Source organism: Stegodyphus dumicola, chromosome 7 (assembly GCF_044657685.1).
Source record: "Stegodyphus dumicola isolate Sdum_Otavi_A_Nest chromosome 7, ASM4465768v1".
NCBI classification, from domain to species: domain Eukaryota; kingdom Metazoa; phylum Arthropoda; class Arachnida; order Araneae; family Eresidae; genus Stegodyphus; species Stegodyphus dumicola.
This window is the reverse complement of record NC_140774.1, coordinates 197,147,533-197,172,943: the sequence shown is the minus strand read 5'-3', so window position 1 is coordinate 197,172,943 and position 25,411 is coordinate 197,147,533. Positions and strand designations below refer to the sequence as shown.

Genomic DNA, 25,411 nt, shown 5'->3' with positions numbered 1-25,411 from the left:
AATTAATGATAGAGTTTCTGCGGTCACCAAAGAAGTTGATGATTTAAAGAAATTCGTAGCGACGGCAGGTAGCAATCCGGAAGATTTCAAATTTTTATCGATGCCTGCTCGTTCCGTTCTGAAACTATCTACATATGATGGGAAGACCTCCTGGCAGGTGTATAGGACACAATTTTCTATCGTTGCGGATGCGACTGGATGGGATTCCCAAGCTAAGGCCTGTCATCTCGCCGCTTCTCTGAGAGCAGACGCAGCGGATATCCTGCAGACGCTTCCCGAAAATCAAAGGCTAGATTTCGAAGCTCTATCCGGCGCTTTGGAGCTGCGCTTCGGCGAGAAATGTTTAAAAGACTACAGCAGGCTCCAATTAAAATCTCGTCAACAGAAGCTCACCGAAACGCTTGAGGAGCTCGCCACGGATGTTGAAAGGCTGTCACATCACGCCTTTTCAGAGTGCCCGACAGAAACAAGGGAAATCCTGTCCCTGCAATATTTCATCGATGGCATCCGGGACCCTGAAATACAGAAAGCACTGCGAATGGCGGATGTTAAAGATCTGAAAAGCGCTTTATTGTATGCCATGAAATTTGAGGCAGCCCAGCAAGCAACTCTTAGGGATAGCTACCCAGTCAGAGCTGTGCGAGTCCACGACCCAGGGGACCAATTGATGGCTCGTTTAGATGATTTATCCAGACAAGTCGATGCTTTGATACGGAGTAGCAGTGAGAAAAAAGTGACTGTAAGATGTTGGAGATGTGGTTCTGAAGGTCACCTACGACGGCATTGCAGAACACCCCAGGGCACGGATAATAAAACGGATGAGTTGACAAGACCAGTGAATGCTTTAAGACGGAATAGTGGTGAAACGAAACCGACCCTAAAGTGCTGGAATTGCGGTGTTGAAGGCCACCTACGTAGGAACTGCAGAACTCCCCAGAGCACGGAAAATAAGGCATACGATTTAAACAGACAATTAAATGCCACGACAAGGAAAAGGACTGACAAGAAACCAAAGTGCTGGAACTGTGGAGCAGAAGGCCACGTGCGAAGGAACTGCAGAATACCCCGAAGCACGAAAATTGAGACCATTTCCCAGCGACAATGGAGGAAACAAATGAATGACCATATCGAGGAACAGAGGTTGCCATGGAATGAAAAACCTTGTTTTAAAGCGCTCAAGATTTCTACAGTGAGTGGCAACAGTAACGGACTGTCCATCAATGGCCATGTCGATGGAGTTCCTTGCAATATGATCATTGACACAGGAGCTAATGTTACCATCATTAGGAAAGATTTAGCTGAACAGTTTAAAGATAAATTTATTTGGACGCCATCCTGTGTTACCCTTCAGACTGCGTCTGGTGACAAGATCGACATAACTGGGAAGTTAAACGTAAACATCACGTTTGGAAGTGCCGCCTACCATCACACGGCATATGTGGCGGATATTACAGATCCATGCATACTCGGATTGGACTTTTTAAGGAAATACAATTTTTCCTTAGATTTCAAAAACAATAAGCTGCTTTCAGCATCTGATGGCATGACTATCCATCCTCAAAAGGGATCCTCGCCTGGAAATGTCGACGCCTTGTCCGAAAGATCGAGCTCGGGAAGCTGCCGAAATCATACCAGGGTCGAAAAGAAACTCAAGACTACCAGCTATTCTCCATCCCAGAAGCTCTTCGGTCGAGACCTTCGTCTGCCTTGTGACCGCCTGTTTAGTCGCCCTACGGATGCGCCTTCATCGCCTGAGGAACACATCCAAGATGCCCAGGCCCGGTTTGAGGGGATGCACCGTTCTGCACGAAAGCGAGTCAACTTGGCGACGGAGAAAATGAAGATCAGATGCGACACAAGAACTACTAGACAGAGATCCAACAAAGGAGACAAGGTGTGGTTGTGGAACCCAATTCAACGAAAAGGACTGAGTCCTAAATTACAGTCACCTTCGGATGGTCCATATACAGTGCTGAACACGAATGACGTCGTGGTTCGGATCCGTGAGTCTTCGAACTCTTACGACAGGTTAGCTTATTACTATGGCCATAGTACGTAATGTAAATAATTGTAAATAGTATCAGACCATGGTCCTTTTTGTTTATAAATGTGTATTTGATTTGATTTGTATTTAGTATTTGATTTGCATTTAGTATTTGATAGCATTTGATTTGTTTTAGTTATTGCATTTATTGTTTATATTGTTTGATATTGTAATGTAATGTTTATGCCTCAGTTGCATTTATGCCACAGTTGTAAGTTTAGCTTCCTGTCCAGGGATTGTACTGCCCGGGACGTGCAGTCCTTGGGAAGGGGGCAGTGTTACGAATTTGCTATTTAAAAAGCTAATGTTAGTTCAATTATAAATTAAATGGTTTTATTTCTCGCGCAGTGCAGCGCGTGACGAATATTAAAAGAAAGCTAAGCCGGAAAAATTAAAAATACAAGAGCGCGTGCGTTAAATAAATAAATATCTCTTTTTGATTTCGAGAAAGTACTGGAAAATTCTAGCGCGTGATCTTTAAAATCTTATAAAAGGAGGAAAACATCTCAGTTTGTAGTAGTTGCTTAGTTTGTTGTTGTTTAGAAAACTACTGTTGTTGATTGTAGCGAATTCGCGGATTAGCGTTCTTTAGCTGTTTTGAATTACGTTCTATTGGACATTTGAGTAGTTAAAAGAAAACTACTGTGAGATATTGTAATACTGCGTGATAATTTGAGAAAATTTAAGCATTTTTTTTGTTGTGATAATAATAAATTTTTGTTCATTTTTCATCGGACTTGTGCATTCATTTCATAACGAACCCGTACGCACGCAACAATATTTAATAAATAAAGGTAACACTCAAAACGTTAAAAAAACGCCCCTTTGGACGTAATTTAAAATCTGAAACATTTCAGATTTTTTTTTTAATTATTATTATTATTATTATTATTATTATTTTTTTCATTTTTTTGAAAAAAGTAAAAGGGCTTATTCTGCTAGTTCGCAGATCTCGTGCACTGCGGCAAAAATAAATATATCTTACAAGCCTCGTACCCATTTAACTCAATGAAATAAATTGTGCTGAGTAATTAAATCTTATCTACTAAATAACCGTATAAGTCTGCATGTGGCAAAAAATTCGGGATGAAATAATATCGGAGAAGAATTTGTTTCTGTTATTTGACAATGCCATTTTTAAATATAGGAAATAGAGGATTAAAATTGTTTCGAAAGATTTATAAAAATTATTTTAAAATACAAATTTTAAGAATAAATCATAAAAAATGGGCCAGTTTTATTTGGAATGAATTTAAATTTCGAAATAAGAAGGGTAGAATCATTTAAGTTTAATAAAAAAAAAAAAGAGCTATTAACAAAACTATACCAAATTCATTTAACATGGAGGAACAAAAATTTTAAGAGCTAATTTTTTAAAAACTGCTCGTGCGATTTTCGCCAAACTGCCGTAGAATTGAAATATGAAAAAATATTGGCATGTCATTTCTGGAAAAGGTCCGATTTTGACAATGCTATACGTAAATGTAATACATATCCTAAGTCGTGCTTTGGAGACATGAAAAACGCAAATAGAATTTCGTCAATCGGCCCAGTAGAACGGGAGATATAGAACTGTCATTTTTTTTCCCGCAGTATACATACTTTACGAGCGTTATATAAGGGTTATATGACAGATGAAATGATGAAATTCAGAAAGATTTATTATAGGCATGTTTTTAGAAGAGGAAGGCACAATAACCAAAATCGGAAAGAAAAGGTAATATGTTCGAGACCAAGGTATATGATGTTTGCCAAACTTATTGGGTTGGCAACTAAGTAATTGCGGATTTTTTTTAGAAAATCAACAATTTTTTCATGGAACTAAATAACTTTATTCTTTAATGTATTGCCCATTTTGATCAATGACCTTTTGCCATCTTTCAGGCAGCATCATAATCCCACGTTCATAAAACTTCTGGTTTTTATTAGCAAAAAACCGAAATCAGGTACGATTTGACAGCATCAGCATTATTGAAATTTTTACCATTCAAGGAGTTTTGTAAAGATCGAAACAAAAAGCAATCAGATGGTGCAAGATCAGGACTATATGGTGGATGTGGCAAAACATCCCAACCAAGCTCCAATAATTTTTTCCGAGTGACCAAAGATGTGTGTAGCCTTGCATTGTCATGATGGAATACAACACCTTTTCGATTTGTCAATTCGGGCCGCTTTTCTTCAACTGCATTGTTTAATTTCGTTAGTTGTTCATTGTAGACATCAGGATTGATCGTTCGGTTGGGTGGTAAGAGTTGAAAGTAGACAATTCCTTTGTAATCTTACCAAACTGATAACAAAACCTTCTTTTGATGAATATCAGCTTTTGATGTTGTTTGAGTTGGTTCACCTGGCCTGCTCCACGATCTTTTCCACTTGATATTGTTGTAAACAACTCATTTTTCATCGCCAGTTATCAGTCGTTTTTAAAAATGGATCATTTTCATTACGGTTCTTTAGCAAATCGCAGCTGTTAATGCGCTGCGTTAAATGCGTTTCTTTCAGTTCCTGAGAAACCCATGTATCGAATTTTTGAACATAGCCAAGTTGTTTTAAGTGATTTTCAATGCATGTATGTGATACATGAAGCTTCTCTGTTGTACTTTGACGATCCGAATCGATTATTGCTTTGATTAGGTCGTCATCAACTTCAACTGGACGACCAGAGCGTTTTTCATCTTTGAGTGAAAAATCAACAGAACGAAATTTGGCAAACCAATTTTGACACTGCCGTTCTTTTAAGGCTTCGTCACCATAAACAGCACATAACTTTTTATGAGCTTGCGATGCGTTTTTCCCTTTGCGGAAATAAAAAAGCAAAATATGACGAAAATGTTCCTTTTGATTCTCCATTTTTCAACGAACGCTAAACGAAAACTACGCAACCGATCAAAAAACTTTTTTTACTGATTGACAGCTGAATTGCCAACTATCAAATAACAAAATGTGTTTTACATTTGTACTACGTCTGCAACCCTAAAAATTCAACTGAAGCCATCTATGAGTGAAATCCGCAATTACTTAGTTGCCAACCCAATAAAAATAAAAATTAAGTAAAATAAATACTCTAATAAAAATTAAGCAAATCAATTAAGTAAAGTTCGCTGATAAATTTCATCACAAACCACTCTAATTTAAGATCTTATAGGTGTTGGTTCTGCTACTAAATTATATTTCTTAGCGCAACAGGTTCTTGTTGCGTTAGGAAATATGTTTCCTAGCGTAACAAGAACCTTTATTATTTCTGCTAGAACAAGTTGTTCTTTTTGCTTGAACTAGGTTCTTGTTTTTTGTTCTTGTTCTTCAATGCATTCTTGTTGCGTTGAAATTTCTGCTGTTTTCTCTTCATATATATCATTATCCGGATACTTGCAATCATTCGTGTGAGGAACATATTGTTGCGTTTTTCTCTTCCGACACCAGTTGTTACGTTATTTTCTTCCTTCACGTACGTTCGCACGGGGTTCGTGAGGATTTAGAGTGAATAACGACGACACTACTTGATGAAGTATCGAAACACACTTTATTTATTTACCAATATTAATCAGGACAGCTCCAAAACACTTTTGCAGTCGTCGATGATCTACTATAAACACGCTGGAACAATCAGCAGCACAGCCTTCACACTGTGAAGCAATAACGGTGGAGACAGCTCCACAGCAAAGCACCAGAGTACAGCTCCCGACTCTGCTCGGTCGTTCTCGGAACTCCACGTACTCTCGAGACTCTCCACGCTACAACTCGCGATGCACTCGACGACACACAGACCACGACAGCCGACTCTTCGGTTCAGTCGTTCCCGGAGCTCAACACGCTCTCTCGACGATGCGCTGACCGCGACACACAAAGAGACTCTTCGATGCACTCGATGACCCACTCGGTACTCGCTGCCCGGCTGTCAACTCGATCGACTCCGCAGGGATTGACTCGCTAGACGAGACACCAACTCGATACTAACTAACTCTCCGCGTAGCAGCAGGGTTTATATAGCTTTTGACTAGTATTCGAGGCCATTCTGGGCTAAATCGGTAAGAATTCGTTCCAGAAGGTTCTCCATCCGTCCATGGCATAGCGCCGATTTTGTCGCCAAATGGGCGATTTCTCGCCAAATGTGGCAACGCTGAATTATCTTGCCATTTTCTGGCAACCCTAAAACTGCATAAATATTAAAGATTACACCGCGCCTGTACATTTCGTAACAATATTCTTCTTCATCAGAGGAATTGAATTTACTCAGAACTATCATCTGATAAATTGTCTTTTAAATATTTTGCAAGTTCTTTACCCGCTAAAGAGCCCACCAGCGGCCGAGCGGTAAAGTCGCTGAACACTGGTAGTTCGGTCCGAGGTCCGAATCCCGCGAACGGGCTGGCTGCATGGGCGTTTTCGTGGTTTTCCCCATGTGTAACGTGTATACGAGCCAGATTATTATATTATATTAGAAAGTCCTCCCCGAAGGCATCCCTCCCCTTAGGCAGATAGCCCTCGAGGCTTTGCCATAATCACACACACACACACACTTTACCCGCTAAAAGTCTTTTGTAATCTTTTTATCGTGCTACTTTAGGAGAAAGAGGCCATGGTAAATTGCCATTTATGTCGCTCATGTTATTAAAAAATTTGGAAAAAACATTTCCAAGAAAAATGTAAAATTAAAAACAAAATGTCGCATTCACAGCACTTACTGCCACGCCCGTACAACTGCACACACCTAAGGAACACGTCACGTGGCACCACATCACTGAAGCGGGCATGTTAAGTAGATGCAAATTCAACTTTTTTTTTTTTTTTTTTTTTTTGGCAAATAAAGTTATAATTTTCATTCACTTTTAAAAAAAAATCTTTAATATTTATACTGTTTTAAATTCAAGTGATTATACTGAGTTTTTGTACAGTTATTTGTTTTATTATTAGATCCGATTCAGTCATATTTGATTCAGTTTATTAAGAATTCATCGTCCCACAACAGCGCACTAAGATTCTCTTCATTAAAACAGTGAGCTCGAAAACACTAGTTCGCTTCTAACAGTTACAAATCATTCATAAACGAATATTACCCACTTCATCATCGAAGAATGACAACTTACAGACGTAATTAAAATCCTGACACGCAGTTTCTAACATGAATTTATTTAATGCAGTATCACATCCCAAAATAGAAGACTGAAAAAAGTACCACAACTCGCTTGTTAAAAAAAAAGTTTCTTTCTTCGAATCTACCATGTGACGATCCAAATGACTACTGTGTCTCGTAAACTGCCATCCATTACTCGGATCACGTGACCCTCTTCCACGGAACACGAGTCTCGCATTTGCTTGATTAGGAAAAATACCTCATCGACCGAAAGAGCTCTGATGGAAGAAAGATTCAGCTGCGAAATCGTCTTTTATGTGACTGACTTCAGAAAACAGCAGTTTTCATGAATGCTGGCAGTCTGCTTCTGAAATTTCCTTTGGTAATTCTAATAATGCAGCGCCGCCACTTACCTAATGGAGATGCAGACCAGTTGTTGACAAAGATGTATATACATTGGATATATTTATGTCAAAGAGAAACAAGTAATGCTGCCTCCAGTAACAATTTGTTAATACTACGGGTACTACTGATAAATACTAAGCTCAAGAATTTTTTTACAGAGGCTATTCACACATTTTTTAGACGATGTATATTGTATTCACAAAACTAATTACATAAAATTCTTGTGTTTTAAATGTCCTATTTGACATCCCTTATTCTGAACTATCTTTCGACACCGCAATTTCCAGGATAATAATGTCTTTTGAAGTGGCAGAAGAGGTAATTATCCCATTCCTTCAGAACAGCTTTCCAGAGTCCTGTTAGGGTTTTGGCACCACGTTTGGATAATGCAGTTTTTAAAAGTCCGAAAGCACAAAAATCCATAGGTGACACATCGGGAGATTTAGTAGGGATATCAGTGATACCAGGTTTTTGCTCCATTTCGTTTAGGAAATTTACAGTGCATTTTGATGTGTGACTGCTAGCTTTGTCCTGATGGAGTCTTACAGATTGATGGCACTGTGGGTAAAGCGATGGTATTTCATTCAGAAAAATTGGCGATAAAATATGTTCCTGATAATATTTGGAGTTAATCTTGACATTTTTTTGAACTCTCGTTATTTTTAACTTGCCATTATAAGAAAAACGAGCAACAATCATGAATCCCTTAGAAAATCTTTCTTTCGATTCTTTGAACCATGTACTTAAATTTTTTCTCCCCTTTTATGATAATAAATGGCTCTTTTTTTGTTACAATCATTTAAATACACCCATGCGTCATGTATTGTGACAATTGTTTTCCATTTTTCTTTGGATAAGTGTTTCTCATATAGAATTCTGCAGCGTGTCCTGCGTCGAGCGATATGCTTTGGAAGAAGACGATGCACATTCCGTTTTTTCGCTTTCTTAAGATTTAAATCAACGTTTATCATTTTGTTTACGGTGGACACCGAGCATTTTAGTGATTTTGCAACTGTCCTTTGACTAGGGGGATTTTCTTTTAACATTAAACAACGTACCTTTGCAATGGTCGAAGATGTCCGTTTTTTCCTTGGATATTTGTTTGGAATTTTTGTCCCACTTGAGCTTTTTTTTCCTTTCTTGTTGATGATATTACCAATCGACGCTTTAGATATCACAAAACCATGACTCTCACATCTTTTTTTGGATGACGGAGTATGCATATTTCTCTTCGGAAAGAGGGTAGATGTAGCCTTCGAACCACTGCTCTGTTAAATTCGCCATTTTGAATAAAAACAAAAACTTTCAAGCCACAGACGATAATTTTGATATTTAAAAACATAGTACAATTGCAATTACTTCTTTTGCATCAAACGATTTTTTATTACCGCTTACCAAAATCGTCTAAAAAATGTGCAAACAGCCTCTGTATATTGCAAAGTAAACCCGTCATTTACTTAATACAGAATGAGGGAAAATTAAATCCCGCCACCTAGAAGAAATCAGTTTGCAAGAATGAAATGGAGGTAAAGCACTTGTCTACGTAACATATTTATTTGATTAATGTTTTAAAGTCACAGATACATTAGGACCATTGTAACTGACACCAAGACTTATAAGTAAAGGCCTAGTTCATAGAACTTTCTCCCTCTGAAACAGGAAGTGAGGAGTGATGACGTAGTCACAGTGGTAATGATTTCTCTTTTCATCACCCCTGTTAGTAGTACTCAACTTGTCGCAGTAAGATGTCCACAAAAGTTGTGATTGGTTTGGTTTTATGTGGTTATCGCAAAACCTTGAAAGCTATCTGCCTAAGAGGAGGGATGACTTCGTGAAGGATTTTCTAAGGAAAACTGCTTCGTATACACGTTAAACATAGGGAAAACCACGAAGACGTCCATGCAGCCAGCCCGTTCGCGGGATTCTAACTTTGGACCGAACTATCAGTGTTCAGTGACTTTATGGCTCGGCCGCTGGTGGGCCCCAGAAAAGTTGTGAATCAATCATGAGTAGATTTTTGACTAACGAACATCCCATTTCGTTTCATATTTATTCGAGACTAAAAAGTTAGTTTGGAAGCAAGTATCTCTCTCAATCAACAGCAGCGGCCGAGCGGTAAAGTCGCTGAACACTGGTAGTCGGTCCGAGGTTCGAATCCCGCGAACGGGCTGGCTGCATGGCTGTTTTCGTGATTTTCCCCGTGAGGAGCGTGTATACGAGCCAGTTTCTCTTAGAAAGTCCTCCACGAAGGCATCCCTCCCATTAGACAGATAGCCCTAGTGTGCTTCGCCATAATTAAATACACCAACACACCACCACTTAATATTTGCTTAAATAAGCTTTTTGTGATAAACTAAAAATTTTTTTTTTTTTTTTTTTTTTGTTCGAGAAAAGTGCTAAATTTCAATATGCCTAACAAAATATTCTGTAAATTACTCTAAATACAAAATGTTTCGAAAGCTCATTTCAGTATAATCAGATATGCATCCTTTAATTACACAAAAAATTTCAAGCGTGTATCTACAGCAAGGAAAGGTACATCGAAAATGGCCAATTTAACATTGTCGGTATAGGGTTTGGTAATACTCCTTAATCTTCTTTTACTGAAATTCCAATTCAGAACTCATCGAGGGAAAATGAATTAAAGTTTTGTAAAATTCGATTCATATGTTTCGAAAACGTGTTTCGTTCTCGTAGTTCATTTCAGATCAAAAAACGAAAAAAAAATATATATATTAAATTTTTGATATAAGACATTCACTCATACAAAACCAAAAATTCGAATCTGAAATGTACCATAATTTTCTACACGCCCTCAAAACATGTGAAAAAACGAATGAAACATAACATTGTGCTAAATTGGCCACTCAAAAATCCCACAAAACTTTATATTATGTTAAGAAACCATTCAAAAAAATCAAATTGGTCTAAAATCATTATACACAAATCCAAAATTCGAAAGCAAATAAATATATAGAGCAAAACGAATATAACCAAATTGTCATTTAAACAGCATTCAAATTTAGGTGGCCCCCCCCAATTATGCTAAACTAAACTTTTAATATCATGAAAAACGAAAATCTTTATACTCTATATTGTATTAAACCGAGGCTTTGCCATAATCACACACACACCTCTCATTCAACGGTATATAATTGATGCTAGTCTGTTAAAGAAAGCCGGACGCGAATCAAGAAAGTTATTGACGTGAGAATAGGGCAAAAAAGAGCTGAAAAGATTTTATTCTTCCGAGATTAATCAACTTTCGTGCAGAAACACAGTGAGTAAGGTTTTTCACAGTATTTAACTGTATTCACTGCTAAATTCTTGCATATATTTGAATGCTTCCTTGTAAGTATCTTTGACATTTCTTTTATGTATATGAGCCAAATTTTAATCCCGTTATTTAAAGTGCTTTTATTACAGGTTGGTTGAATCTTCATTTAAGAGAAATAAGTTTAATTCTTACTACGAGAATGTAAATAGAAGATATAATACGATGTAGCTGTTTTGTTACAGAAAATATTATGTTTAGATTGTCCTTAAAAAAATATATATATCAGTGTAAAATGTTTGATATCTCGATTTTTTTTGGGGGGGGGAACTGATGCTAGGAAATACAAAGAAAAATGTTACATATATAGATAATATTTTTGTTGAGCATAGGAATGATATTTTTTTTTTTTCTGTAAGTGTATTTTGCATTCCAATTCTGTCCAACCATAGCCACCAGGACTCTTGCCTTTGACTCTGATGATTGTATTGAAGCGTAAACTCAACACATACCATAAATAATATTTGTATTTGACTGCTTGTGTACACAGAAGGACATCTCAAAATAGCGGGAGATATTTTTAGGAAATTCTCTACCATACACGAGCTGCCCTTTTTTTCGTTCTCGCCTACGAAAGACTTCTAGATATTCGGCTATCTGGATGTGTTTGCAGAGTTGTGTTATATCATAATAAATATCCCGATATTTCGATTTTTGTTAAGATTCGTGTTCCGAATTGCACGAAAAGACTAGAAAGAAATAGCCAGTATAAATGCTGTGCCGTTCCTAGGCAACTGTTGAACGTTTATGGTTGCCAAAAAGAAAAAGCATATTGGAGAGAATTTCTGAAAATATTTTAATTCATTTGATCGCATTGCTGTTTTTATATGTTGTTGTAACACTGTGTATTGTTTTATTTACACTCATGTCCATAAATTAAGGATAATGCAAAATCAGTTAGAAGCAAAACAAATTTGACTTATTTGTAAAGCTTATTTATTAAACAAAAGGTAAAGAGCAAAAAAAAAATGCTATATGTTTAATATTATTAAAAAAATTAGCGATTTTTTCTCCCTTTAGCAAATTACAAAAAAAAAAAAAAAAAAAAACTATTTACAAAAAACCAATATTACATGGTTGGTATGATTGTAATACATAGTATGTCTCCCAGACGATGCAATACAGTCCGCACAACGCCTAGGCATGCTGAGTATCAAATTATCGATCTGACCTTGGGGGATATTACACCACTCAAAAAGCAATGCTCTCCGAAGTTCCGGTAGGCACGTAGGAGGAGGTTGACGGGCTGCAACTCGTCGGCCAAGCATGTCCCACACGTGCTCTACTGGATTCAAGTCCGGTGAGAATGCTGGCCAGTCCATACGGGTGATATCCTCCCACTGAAGGCATTCGCTTACGATGTTTGCACGGTGAGGAAGGGCGTTGTCATACATAAACACAAATTGTGCGCCCATGACGCCCCGAAACAAACGTACATGTTGTTCCAGAATGAAGTCCCGATAGATTTGGCTTGTCATGGTTCCAATTTGAACATGCAGGTCAGTTCTGGAACCCAGAATAATTCCACCTCGAACGAGCACTCCTGCACCACCGTAACGTTGTCGTTCAATGATGTTTTCTTGTTGGTAACGGCTACCTGGAGCTTTCCATATGAAAGTCCGGCGAGAATCAGACTACAAGCTAAACCTGGACTCGTCGGAAAACATCACACAAGCCCACCGTTGCGGTGTCCACAATGCATGCTCTCTACTCCAGGCTAACCGCAGGCGACAGTGGGTTGCAGTAAGTGGAACGCATCTGACAGGTCTACGAGCATATAAACCAATCTGCCTTAAGCGTCTGTACACGATCTGCCTTGAAATTGTCGTACCAGTGGCTGAAGAGAGCTGACGAGACAGGTCTGAGGCTGTGCTCCGCCTGTTTCTTTTGGCATTAACTGCCAAATAAATACCGGTCCTCATTCGGCGTTTTAAGTCTGGGGCGACCTGTGCTGTAACGTCTACTCACATTACCATCATCTTGGAATCGTTGCCAAAGCCTGGAGATGACATTCTGGGCAATTCCTAGTTCGTCTGGTACTTCCAGTTGGGTACGCTCACATTCCAGACGGCCGATAATTCTACCACGTAAAAAATCATCCAAATGCGTCCTTTGTGTCATAACTATTCGGTTATTGCACTGAAATGCTTATAAAGCGCCTGCGAACAATTTTATTTCTTTTCCTGTCTTCCTTATATATCACTCTCTTACACTCTCGTCATTGTGAAGTACCATCCGTGTCATCTGGTTACTTCCTGAAATTTGCATTATGATTCTTGAAGATGTGTGTAGTGATTTTACAAGGGATATATTTATTTTAGAGTTCGATTTCCGCATGACTCCGAATTATCCTTAATTTACGGACATGAGTGTAGTTATTGTGGCCGTCCCTCAATAAACACAAACGCCGGCTAGCTCTAGAGGGTAACCTAACGTCACCGCGGCTGGAGGTAGGCTGTCTTATATTGTTCATTTTCGCCACTAGATGGCGTTCTATAAAATAGTTCGGCCACCGCTAAATAGTTCTGCAACATCATTTCTTTATTTCTTGCTGTTAGGATTACAGCTGGAGTGTTTATTTTGTTTCTAATTGAACTCGTGATTAACATGCTTTCAGTGTAAGTGTTCATTTTTATATAGAATTGTGGATCATTCAATTTTGAGTACAGCAGCTATAAATTGCAAACACAGCTCAACTAGAACGCTACGCATAAGCAAAAACGCTCTTGACAGTCTTTGGTAATAAATTATATCGCCATGTTGGCGAATGTTTGGCAATTTTTCGCCAACTTGGCGAATTTCTGGAAGATTTGAGAAAACACATTTTCGAAGCCTTACGGCCCTACAATTTTCCCCGAAGTTTCCAGAACGCCGTGAAAAACCATATAAATACGACTCCAAAAGCTAGGTGAGTCAGTTGTTCATTTCTGAGACTTTGCGGTTAAAAGAAAGACAGCTGAATTGCGTTTGAGGATTTATTCTGTTAGTGATTTTGGGAATTGAAGATATTTCTCCTATGGTGAAGAGGAATTGCTTAATATTCACGTTCTCCTTCAGCAATTTACAGCTATTTATTTTGCTGTATGTCGTTTTTATTTAGAATAAACTGTCGACTTCTTTCAGCTCATCCGGAATAACATCCAGATTTACAGACAGCCATGTAACTCTCAACCATATATTTCCATGCATTAGACGAGAATTTCTATTGAAGACATTAGACGAGAATTTCTATTCATTAGACGAGAATTTCTATGCATTAGACGAGAATTTCTATTCTATCTTTTACTATTGAAGTTTGAGAGTAATAATTCAATCAAAAAAGTTATTGTAGGATAAGGAATTCAGAAAAAATAATGGTTTTGGTTTACTTAATCCTAATATGCAGTAATAAGGTGTTGGTATCTAATTCAGAATTTTCCAGTAATTCTAGAGGGTTGTAGAGAAAAATCCAGGAAAATAGCACCCCATAGCAATCCATATCACCATTAGTATCGTTATCAATCGTTTCGTACACAGCATCAGCATCCACAGCATTGTAAAACAAAAGTGTAAAATACAAACGTGACTGCCATCAAATTGAGAAAAGGTTTAATTATGATCTGCAGAGAAAAGGTTTAATTATGCTCTGCAGCATTAAAAATATACTTTTCTTTAAAATGCTGCTGAAAAATAAACGATGGATCGAAGTCTATGTTTCTGCGCTGTCCAAAGAGAAATACCCTTATTCGATTATTAATAACAGATGCGAAAAGCATAGTTTTAATATTTCTACACGTAAAATAAGTGACATAATTAATATGAAAGGAAAGAAACATCAAAGTTTCCACTTGACGGGGGAAAAAGGCAAAAAATGCATACCCAACAAAGGTCTTATGAAATCTAAAGTCGCATCTCATGTTTTAAAGGAAAATCGTTAAGTATCTCTGTAGGAATTGTGAATTAAATTATAAAATCTGATTTACAGCTAATCAAATACGCTCTGTAAACATGCTCTATAAGAAAATTCATCGGAACAAGTAACTAAATTCATTAAAACATTTTTCTAAACATTGCTGTTAGGTATTTGAATGCATTGATGTCTGTGGTCAGAGATAAGCTGTTCAAGAACGGAAGCATTTTAGAGTTCTTTTTTTACAGAGGAAGTATGTCTGAAATGTGATCTCATATTTAGAATTAATTCATATACTAGATTTAACTACTCAATTCTTTAACACTGCGCCAACAATACCATAGTGGCGTAACAATTCTATCAATGTAAAGGTTGTATATAACAATCGAATCATTATTAATTTAGAAGTCAAACAACAAAAATCAGGGTTATATTTTCAAATTTTCACAGGACTAGTTTGGATGATTTTACCGAACCATCATCCTCAGCTGCAAAAGCGCAAATAAACGAAATAAGATATAATGATTAGATAAGATAACCCAACATTGTTGGTCCGAAAATCACACTTCCAATTTTTCTGCAGCCAAAATTATTCAAAAAACATTTTCCATTGGTGAACTGGATTTTCTGGAGGCATTCCACATTCAAAAAAAATCTTTCTGTTCTAGTTAAAGATCCTAATTCCAATCCATCTTTGCCTTCAGCCTTTAAAGAAATTATGTTTTAGTTCTCGTTTCATCAACAGATGGCGCCAGTAGCTTATCTCCTGTCCAGACTTTCTTATCTTCTCTAATCATCATATCTTATCTCGTTCATTTGCACTTTTGCAGCTGAGGATGATGGTTCGGTAAAACCATCAAAACTAGTCCTGTGAAAATTTGAAAATATAACGCTGGTTTTTGTTGTTTGACTTCTAAATTAATATTTGTATGGCGTGTTATTGTATCTTAATTAATCGAATCATTACTTAAATAAAAATATATATACCCATGAGGAAGAATTCCTGTCTTTGAAAATGTAACACGGACTTACCATGAATCTCATTTTAAAAATTTGCATATAATTTAGACTTTTATCGTCTCTAATATTCAAAAAATATATAATTATATCTGTTAAATTATGCATTTATCAACCTATAAAATAACAGACTAATGAGACATGCGGAATTTTCTTTAAAGGTACTGACATACCATTTTGCATTGGTAACGCCCTTGGTGGTAATGGTTCTTCGTCGTCGTGTCCATCTTCAGAATCCATTCCCAAGAAGTGGTCTTCATCATCTTCCAGATATCGTCCTTCATCTTCAACGCGATGGCTCTGGAACAAAAGAGTTTATAAATATTTTTAAACGAGAGCTTTTCATGTCTAATCGGATATCAAACTTCAATTTTTAAATTTAAACAACGCTTTTCAAACATCGCCTTTCTGCAGATTTATGAATAAAAGAAAATTTTTACATAACAGGACAGAACGTTTTTTAAACAGCTTAGTTACAAATGTATATTTCAAAATTTAAATTTAAAATTCTTAAAATCTGAAATATCCCCTTGAACATGATAATTACTCATGAAGAACTTAGTGATTTTTCACTAATTTTGCAGAAATCACGCACAGCCTTAACAAGGCTGATGTGACGTCATATTTAAACTCCGAAACACGTCCACTGGCAAAATGTTCTTTGCGGCTTTCGTAAACGGACAAATGGTTTATCTTTCATGTTCACACATTTTTATTGTTCTAGTCTAGACTATCCTAATCTAATACTTAAGGAGTATTGATTGGCTAAAGGATTATCATTCAAGGATTATTATATATCTAGTACCAGCTACATTAAAAGTGCAAACAATAACGCTTTTCTTAAAATTAACATTTATTTTGTAAAATTCGGTCAAAAATGATGAACATAAATTTTGTATAAAGCTGTTCCGATTTCCATGACAAAATATTTGCAACTCTTCTCCAATATCCCCCCCCCCACGGAAAAAAAAAAGTCTGATGTGGATGCCACATGACTTCCTTGTACGACCTGTTAAATTATGCATATTTTTGCTAGATTTAATTTAAATTTATTTCCTCGGATTTCATTAGAGATATATTTCTCATTCAATCAACTCAGTTCTCACTCGCGGCACAGCAAAAATACATAAAAACTCAAAGCAGCAACTTCCTTAAATATTGCAAAATACGGGAAATATAAAACACAAAATACAGTTAAGAAGAGTTAACAAAAAGTTTTAAAATTAAAATTGGAGTTTCTGCGCAAAAACAAGCAATTTGGACAGCGGGCAAGAAGACTGACTTTTCGGTGCACAAAACTGAAAGTTTACTTTGGTCCCACTCGACAAAAAGACACTGAATTTGGTGCAGAAACTGAATTAAGTTTGAAATGTAAAAAAATGGAGACTTCGTTAGGCTTACTAGCACTTGAAAAACTTTTAAATTGTTAATAACTATACATGCAATAGTTGTAAATTTAACTTTTACAATTATTGCATGCAGATTAACTAAAAGCATAAAGGAATAAAAAATCTTAACTAGAATATGAGAACAATGTAATTCAATTACTTTTAAAGTAAAAATGCACAATTTACAAATATATTTAAAAAAAAAAAAAACTCGTTTTTGAAATATGCGAGACACATACGTACGTACGTAGTATAGACGACACGAAAAAAATTTCTTTTGAATCCATTTTAAATCCACTCCACAATCCGGTTTGAGAAGGAGAGTGTTTTACTCTGTAAGTACGTAGGTGTCAGGCAGAAACATCGTTGAAATGGATTCGACAGCAGTCAAAAACGGATATTTTCATTGAAATATTATTAATATTTAATTGAAATATTATTTTAACATTTTTGAATTTTTAAGGTACTTTTTAACTTTCTGAATCTTTAGTGGTATATTCTTCAAGTTGTTAAATTAGTATAGGAAGTTCTAAGATTGCAATTCCTTTTCTTTTCTTAGTTTTATTCTGAAGATCATTTGTGACATTTATGATTTGAATTTCACTAATAATTTGTTTTATGTTAGTTTATTTCCTATATGTCTTGGCTCGTCAAGTGAGTCGTTCAGCCTAGAGGTTTAAGCAAAATTTACTACAACCGGCGTAGGTTAAAACTACATTGTAAGCTCCACCAGAAACTCAAAGGAATTCGCTCCATTTCATTGCTGAAAGAAAAGCTGCTGGCACAGGAGAATTTTAGAATGTCTGGAAGTATAGGGGAGTTCGATGTCAGAAAATTATGTGGTTTTGCATACGACTTCAGAGGTGTTATTACTTGAAGTGGGGAAAACTGCTGTTTTATGGAATCTGACTAAAACCGTTCATTCACTGAACTTAATCTGTTCTTTTTTATGATTCACCGCTAATTTGCAGGAACTTTATTGAATAAAACCAGGAAAAAGTGATGAATCATGAACTATATGCAAAGAGGAAGCAAAGAAAGGAAACAATCGAACGAGCAATGGGATCGGAAGAATCAACTAAAGTGCAGACTCCCTCGACTGATTTCAACTCTAGTTTTGAGGTTCTCTACAAACTCCTTTCATAGGAGTAACAATAAAACTCTAGGAAAAAATTTTTAAAAAGTTGGGAATTCACTCACTTTGTCATCGGAGGAACATGGAATTTAACTCACTTTTAACACAGGAGGATATTATTTTCTCCCTTAAAATGAGAATCGAACTTTCCTGGCACGCTTAGAACAAATGTTCTTGGTAGGTGAAATAACTCTATAAGAATTATCGCACTTTTTTGACGAATCACCGATCGCTAGCTGAGTGAAGTGATTCTTTGAATCTTCTTGAATTCTTTGATTGAATCTTTGATTTAGTTCGTGATAGAACAACACATTTCTAATTGTTCTGAATAGGTGGCTTTGTTTTTTGTTTAATCATATCTAAACTCTATCTTAGCAGAAAGTTGCTAAAGTTTACAATTAATGAGAAGTCTCATCCCTTATTTTGTTACTCCTTTTAGTTGTCGCTAATAAAGTTTAGTATCAGATTTTACTTAAGTTTATCTTGTGTATTTATAGTTAAGCATTAATAAACTAGCTAATAAATAGTGATAAATAGCTAATAGATACAGCTTTTACGTTTAAGAACAAAAGAAACTTATTACTGCCAACAGAAATAAGACAAACATTGTTGCCATAATACAGAAAACTAACTTTCCGTAATCTATATATATAAAACGAAGAGTCTGTCTGTATGTGTGTGTCTGTGCCTTTCGTTCGTGCTGCGTGTAAGCTAATAGACCCAGGGCTACGAAATGTGGTACATAGGTGCATCTAGACAGAAGCCAGTGCCCCTCAAAGCGATTTTTTCAAAATTTGAATTAGATATTTTTATTTCATGTTTTTGGATGAAATCGCATAAAATCGATAATTCTCTCTCATTATGTCAGCAACATGGCACGCAGAAATTGTTACTGATATATCACTGTTACCATTGTTCCTGATATCAGCACTGTTGCCATTCGGAAAAATGAAGGCGATAATTCTGTACGGTTTTTAAATTGAATGTTTCTCTTGGATAGTGGACGTTTGTCGAGAAAAGGCAAAGGGAATTTAGTTAATTTATTTATCAGGATAATTAATATTTATATTAAGGGATATTGCTTATTTCATTGTATTTTTTTATATATAACTAGCAGCTTCGCTGCCAGCCTTCGTCTGGCTTTTAAATGTACTGGAAAAATTGCTGAAGGAAACACCAAACGTTAAATTTAAAAACTGCGCAGAATTTTACTCTGCAGAACAACTTCATAAAAAAAAAGTTATTACGTATAACAAAATTAAAATGAAATAAGCAATATCCCTTAATACAAATATTAATTATCCTAATAAATAAATTAACCAACTTCCCTTCTTAAGAACTCGAATGGTATAAAAGAGGTTAAGAACTTTGTTTCCTAAAAATGCTTTAGTTATTTAGTTCGTTATTTATTAGGATAAATTATCCTAATAACACATTCGTTATTTAATAGGATAATTATCCTAATAAACAAAATAACCAACTTCCCTTCTTAAGAACTCAAATGGTATAAAGGAGGTTAAGAACTTTGTTTCCTAAAAAATCACTCAAAACTTTTCAATATCTTAAAAACAGTGAAATGAGCAATAAATAACATAAAGAATACAAAAAAAAAAAAAAAATCTGAAAAGCAAAGTATAATTAATGATATTTAATCTTATACTTTCAAGATAAATAAATTACAATGAAATAAGCTATATCCCTAAATATAAATATTAATTATCCTAATAAAAAAATTAACCAACTTTCCGTTGAAGAAAAAAAAATCCTGCAAAACTTTTCAGTATCTTATAAATAGTGAAATAAGCAAAAAATAACATGAAGGAAACTCAAAAGCAAAAAATTCCGCGCAGAATTTTACTCTGCAAAACAACTTTATCAAAAAAAAAAAAAAAAAAAAAAAAAAACTCAATAAAAATGTATTATATATATATAAAAAAATGACAATGAATATTGCGAATCTCTTAAAAACAGTGGCATAAGAAATACGATGAAAAATTGTTGCCAAACCCATATTTCTAAAAGAATGAAACTATTCAAAATGATGCGAGTTCATCAAAAATCTATCAACAACAATAAGACAGGAAAATTGTTGCCAAAATCACATTTTTAAAGATGTGAGATGTGAGAAGTGTACTCGGAAGCTTCGTTTAAAAATTTTTTTTAAATACTAAGTATTATCATTTTTCCAAAATTCTTTTTGTAAAAGCAATCGCAAGGATGAAAGTTTAACGTGTCCAAAAATCAAAGAAAAATAAACTGTACATTTTAAAAAATAAACCTTTTTAGAAAAAATCCCGTTGAAAAGGTGTTAAGCTCCCTCTGTTAAATAAATTCGTATTGAATCGATTTATTGAAACACGAAATTTATTTTAAGTTCGTAAAATAGCTAAGTCCTTACGTTTCGTGACGATGTGAAAATGGAGTGCGTTGAGTAAAATCTCGCTTTCCTATAGCCCATTATGTCTCAAAATGACGCGATTTCGTCACAAAACATAAAATTTAAAAAATTCTAATTCGAATTTCGAAAAAATCGCTTAGGTGCACTGGCTCTTGTCTACATGCACCTATATACGAAATTTCGTAGCCGTGGGTCAATTAGCTTACGCGCAGCGCGAACAAAAGACACACACACATACAAACTCTTTGTTTTATTATATGAAGAGATTCATTTTTATTGAAATTTCCGTTTTCCGTTTTTTTTTTTTTTTTTTATTGTTTTGTTTTTGATAAAGTTGTTCTGCAGAGTAAAATTCTGAGCCCTTCAGATGCTTTTTTTTATATTTACATTTAAAAGCCAGACAAAGGCTAGCCGCGTAGCGCCTGGTTACTTAATATAATATCATTCGCTTCACGAAACACAATTTTTAAATTTTTAAAGCTCGCGATTTTTATTAGCTCAGGAAATGTAGCTATATCTTCGCTTCATGAAATGTAATATTCAAGAATGCAAAACTCGCTATCAGTCTTCTTCCCTCGTTAGTTTAATGAAATTCCACATGTTTATGCCCTCACCCGATTCTTTTCCCTCGAATTCGCTACCAAATAATTCAGTGTTTTAGAAAACGAAAATAATAATACACGCAGGCGAGCGAGTTTAACTTATGATTTCTTACACATTTAAAACAAATTACGCAAAAAAAAAAAAAAAAAAAAAAAAAAACATTCATTTTAATGCAAAGTGAACGGCGTGCAAAAGCAGGTACCACGATGCAAGTTCGAAATTAATTTAGGTAGCGTAAATTTATTGAAAGCAGAGATAAATTGCAATTGCCAATTCGAAATTTGGGAAGTAATCAAATTCCCATCTTTCGCATATTTCGGCGCAGATAATCAGCATTGAAGGCAAAGGAAGAATTCTTATTTATTCATGCATTTGTTACTTCACCTGATATGAAATAATTATTTCTTTGCCAGGACTCACAATTTTGTTTGGGAATTAAGATATTCTTATATTATTAAATGAAATGCAAAGTTACGCGCGGAAGTGCGTTTTTGGCTTTACTTTTTCGCTTTATCTAGAAGCCTGATGCGCACATCACATGAGTTCCTTGTACGGTATATTAAATTATACGCAATTTTCCTGCACTTCATTTAAATTTATTACATCGAATTTCATTAGAGATATATTTCTCAAACAATTAATTCAGTTCTCAATTCATGGCAAGGCAAAAATACATAAAACCTCAAAATATTTTCATTAAAAACTGAAAGATATAGAAAAACATGAAACATCGAAAACAGTTAAAATAATTTTACAATTAAAAATCACAGTTTCTATTAAAAAAACAAGTAATTCGGCCAGCGGGCAAAAAGGCAGATTTTTTGATGCACCGAACTGAAAGTTTACTTTTGGTCCCACTCGGGAAAAAGACACTGAAGGTGCAGAAACGGACTTACTTCACTATTCAGCTAAGTTTCAAATGTAAATAAATATGGCTGCTATGGTAAAAAAAAATGGGGAAAAGAAAGCTAGGCAATCTTCCTTACTCCTCAGTAAATTTAAAATTGTCATCCTTTTACTAAAATGAACTTAAGAAACTTAATAAACTTAAGAAACGGAAGAAAATCTTGCGACATGACGCGGTGCGTCATATTCGTCAAACACAAGTCAAAAGTACCGTTCTTTTGCAAAATTTGGCAAAAAAAATATTTTACAGTGTTTCAACTGAAAAAGGACTATTATGATATCACGCCGTTCGTCAAAGTACTATTATTTTTTTATTTATAATTTGTTCTAGGTATGTTTCTGTTATCGAGACCAAACTCATATATATTTATGTATGTATTTATGTATGCATGTATTTGTGTATGTATATATGTATTTATGTATGTACATCGGGAGCAGACTCATAAATGTATGTACAAATGCATATATATATATATATATATATATATATAAATCATTGCATTCAAGTTGATTGAATTCGGAAAACCTTTAAAGATAATTATTTGAATAAGTCACCATTAAACGAGTATTTGCCCGATATAAAAATGGCAACATGTGAATTTAAAAATGCAACGACATAAACAACATCACTTGAGGAGAAGAATTGACGAAAACACTAAGAAAGTGGGATAGGCTCCAAATAAAGATCGTCGAAAGATCATTCGTCAGATTTCTGAAAAACACTTTCCGTCCCACAATTGGGAAAAATTAAGAGAGCACTTGCGTTTTACTCATACTACCCATCAAATCTTTTTGCTCAGTACGATTTGTTTTCTATTTATATAAAAACAAAAGTAAGTTCTCAAAAAGCAAATCAATGTTAAAAAAAGCAATCAATGCAACGGGGAAAGTACCAGAATGTGTATTGACTGTCTTGAATTAGAAATCCGTGTATTAGCTTTCGTATGAATCCAGAAGTGGCTGAAATGTTAGGAAAAAGTAACTTTGCGCAGAACTCTTTGAACAGAACTAAAATATCCAGCGTAAAGTATAATATAACTGAATAAAAATAACTCCATTTATTACCTCTAAAAAACCATGGGGGAAAAAACTAAGAACAATCCTAGAGGACTTAATCGGTTCATTTGTGGAAATTTCTTTGAATTTGGTTTCTATTCTTTATTTGGGCTTCCCTTCTGTTCGCATTCTTCTTGTTCCTTCTGCTGCTGTTGTTGCTCTACAGATATGGAAATTTCCTTAATTTTAATATTTTTTTTGTATTTTCAGTGTATGGTGTATTTAAAGTTACAAAAGAATTTTGAGAATAATTTTCCTGGTTTCAATACACATATAAAGGATACACCATAACATAAATATAATAAAATTATAAGGTATATATCTATACCTAATTTAACTAAATATTAATTTTGACATTTTTCCTAATTTTTAAATATATTTAAAATATAGTTTATAAAGTTCGTGCATTAGATGCTGGGTCTCTACGGTTGGTGCAAGCCGCCTACGTGGGCCCCCAGTTATCATCTGGAGGCTCCCTAAGCAATGGTGGACTTGGTGCAATACCAATTAACCATGGTAATTGCATGGTTAATTGGTATTGCACAAGTTGCATACTTGTAATTGCATGGTTAATTGGTATGCAATTAACCGTGGTAAAGGCACGGTGCCCACGTCCTCCGTCCCTTGTCGCCTATATTTTCAGCGGTTTTTTTTTTTTTTTTTTTTTTTTTTTGAAGCATTCTAAGTCTTTAATGGCAAACGTTTCACACTCTTGTAATCTGAAAGTTTTAGAGTCCAAATTTTTATTTACTTTTCTAACCACAAAAACTTAAACATTTAGACTTAGCAAATTCCTGTCTTACTTATGCTAAGTTTTAGAAATATAAACACAGAGAATAGCGTTAATTTATAGTTGAATTTCGATTCAATTTAAATGGTTGGCAGAGTCCTATAATGTAACAAACTTGGATAATTTCAACCTTCGAATGCTACATAATTTGTATTAATTCCCCATTAACCTTATTTTTACTTATTATATTTATTGATTTACTCGTCCTTGTAACTGTAGGAGATGCGCCATCCTTTTAACCTTGCACGGCCCGTCCCCGACCCAGCGCAAATCGAAGTTGCGGAGAGACGGATCGAAAAGCAGAATAATTTGCTAAGAGCTTCCTTCGATAGCGAGAGAGCCGTTCAATTGGATTTAATCCGCCAGGCTTCCACTTTAATAAATTCGCATTCATTTGCGCAATCAGTGAAAAGCGGATTTCCTGCTGAGTTGGAGGGGACGAGCACAAACTGAGAGAGTACGCCGAAAGCTTACTATTTACTACTAATGGTAATTAAGATCTTAAGAATAAAAATTCCGGGAATGAAAGCACATTCAAGAAATGACTGTATAACAAGCTGGCGCGTACTGAATGTATCAGCTTTAAATAGCAACAAAGAGATGGTGAATGCTTGATGCAAATTTATGTGACTGTGCTCTAACAATAAATACCTAAGCATATACTGCAGTGGGCAATACGGATATCGTCGAACATTAAGAATAATGTGCTCTAAATGTCTTTCTTCAACTTTGCTGCACCGCTTCCACGATTCGCCCTAACATATCCTATGGAATAGTATCGGATTACAGTGATACTTGTCCTTGCTGTTGCAAACAAATTGTCTCTACCGACCGAATTCCCTTACTCATCATCTGTCCCAACATGTGCTATGGAAGAGTGTCGTATTACAGTCATACTTGTGCTTGCTGTTGCAACCGAATTGTATGTACCGACCGAATTGCTTTACTCATCATCTGTCCAAACATGTGCTATGGAATAGTGTCGGATTACAGTCATACTTGTGCTTGCTGTTGCAACCGAATTGTCTCTACCGACGGAATTCCCTTACTCATCATCTGTCCCAACATGTCCTATGGAATAGTGTCAGATTACAGTCATACTTGTGCTTGCTGTTGCAACCGAATTGTCTCTACCGACCGAATTCGCTTACTCATCATCTGTCCCAACATGTCCTATGGAATAGTGTCGGATTACAGTCATACTTGTGCTTGCTGTTGCAACCGAATTGTCTCTACCGACCGAATTCCCTTACTCATCGTCTGTCCCAACATGTCCTATGGAATAGTGTCAGATTACAGTCATACTTGGGCTTGCTGTTGCAACCGAATTGTCTCTACCGACGGAATTCCCTTACTCATCATCTGTCCCAACATA

At 35.5% G+C, this 25,411-nt stretch overlaps 1 protein-coding gene across 1 annotated transcript in view; it reads right to left on the bottom strand.

Annotated features, from left to right (window-relative positions):
• LOC118197653 (follistatin-related protein 5-like) overlaps window positions 1-25,104 on the bottom strand; it is a 299,939-nt gene extending 274,835 nt beyond the window's left edge. Inside the window, exons 1-2 of the mRNA XM_085821454.1 lie at window positions 25,036-25,104; window positions 15,934-16,060 (exon numbers count right to left, since the gene is read on the bottom strand). Of these exons, the coding sequence (XP_085677580.1) occupies window positions 15,934-16,060; window positions 25,036-25,104 (196 nt within the window). The remainder of the gene's footprint in view (window positions 1-15,933; window positions 16,061-25,035) is intronic.
• Between the last annotated feature and the right edge of the window lie 307 nt (window positions 25,105-25,411).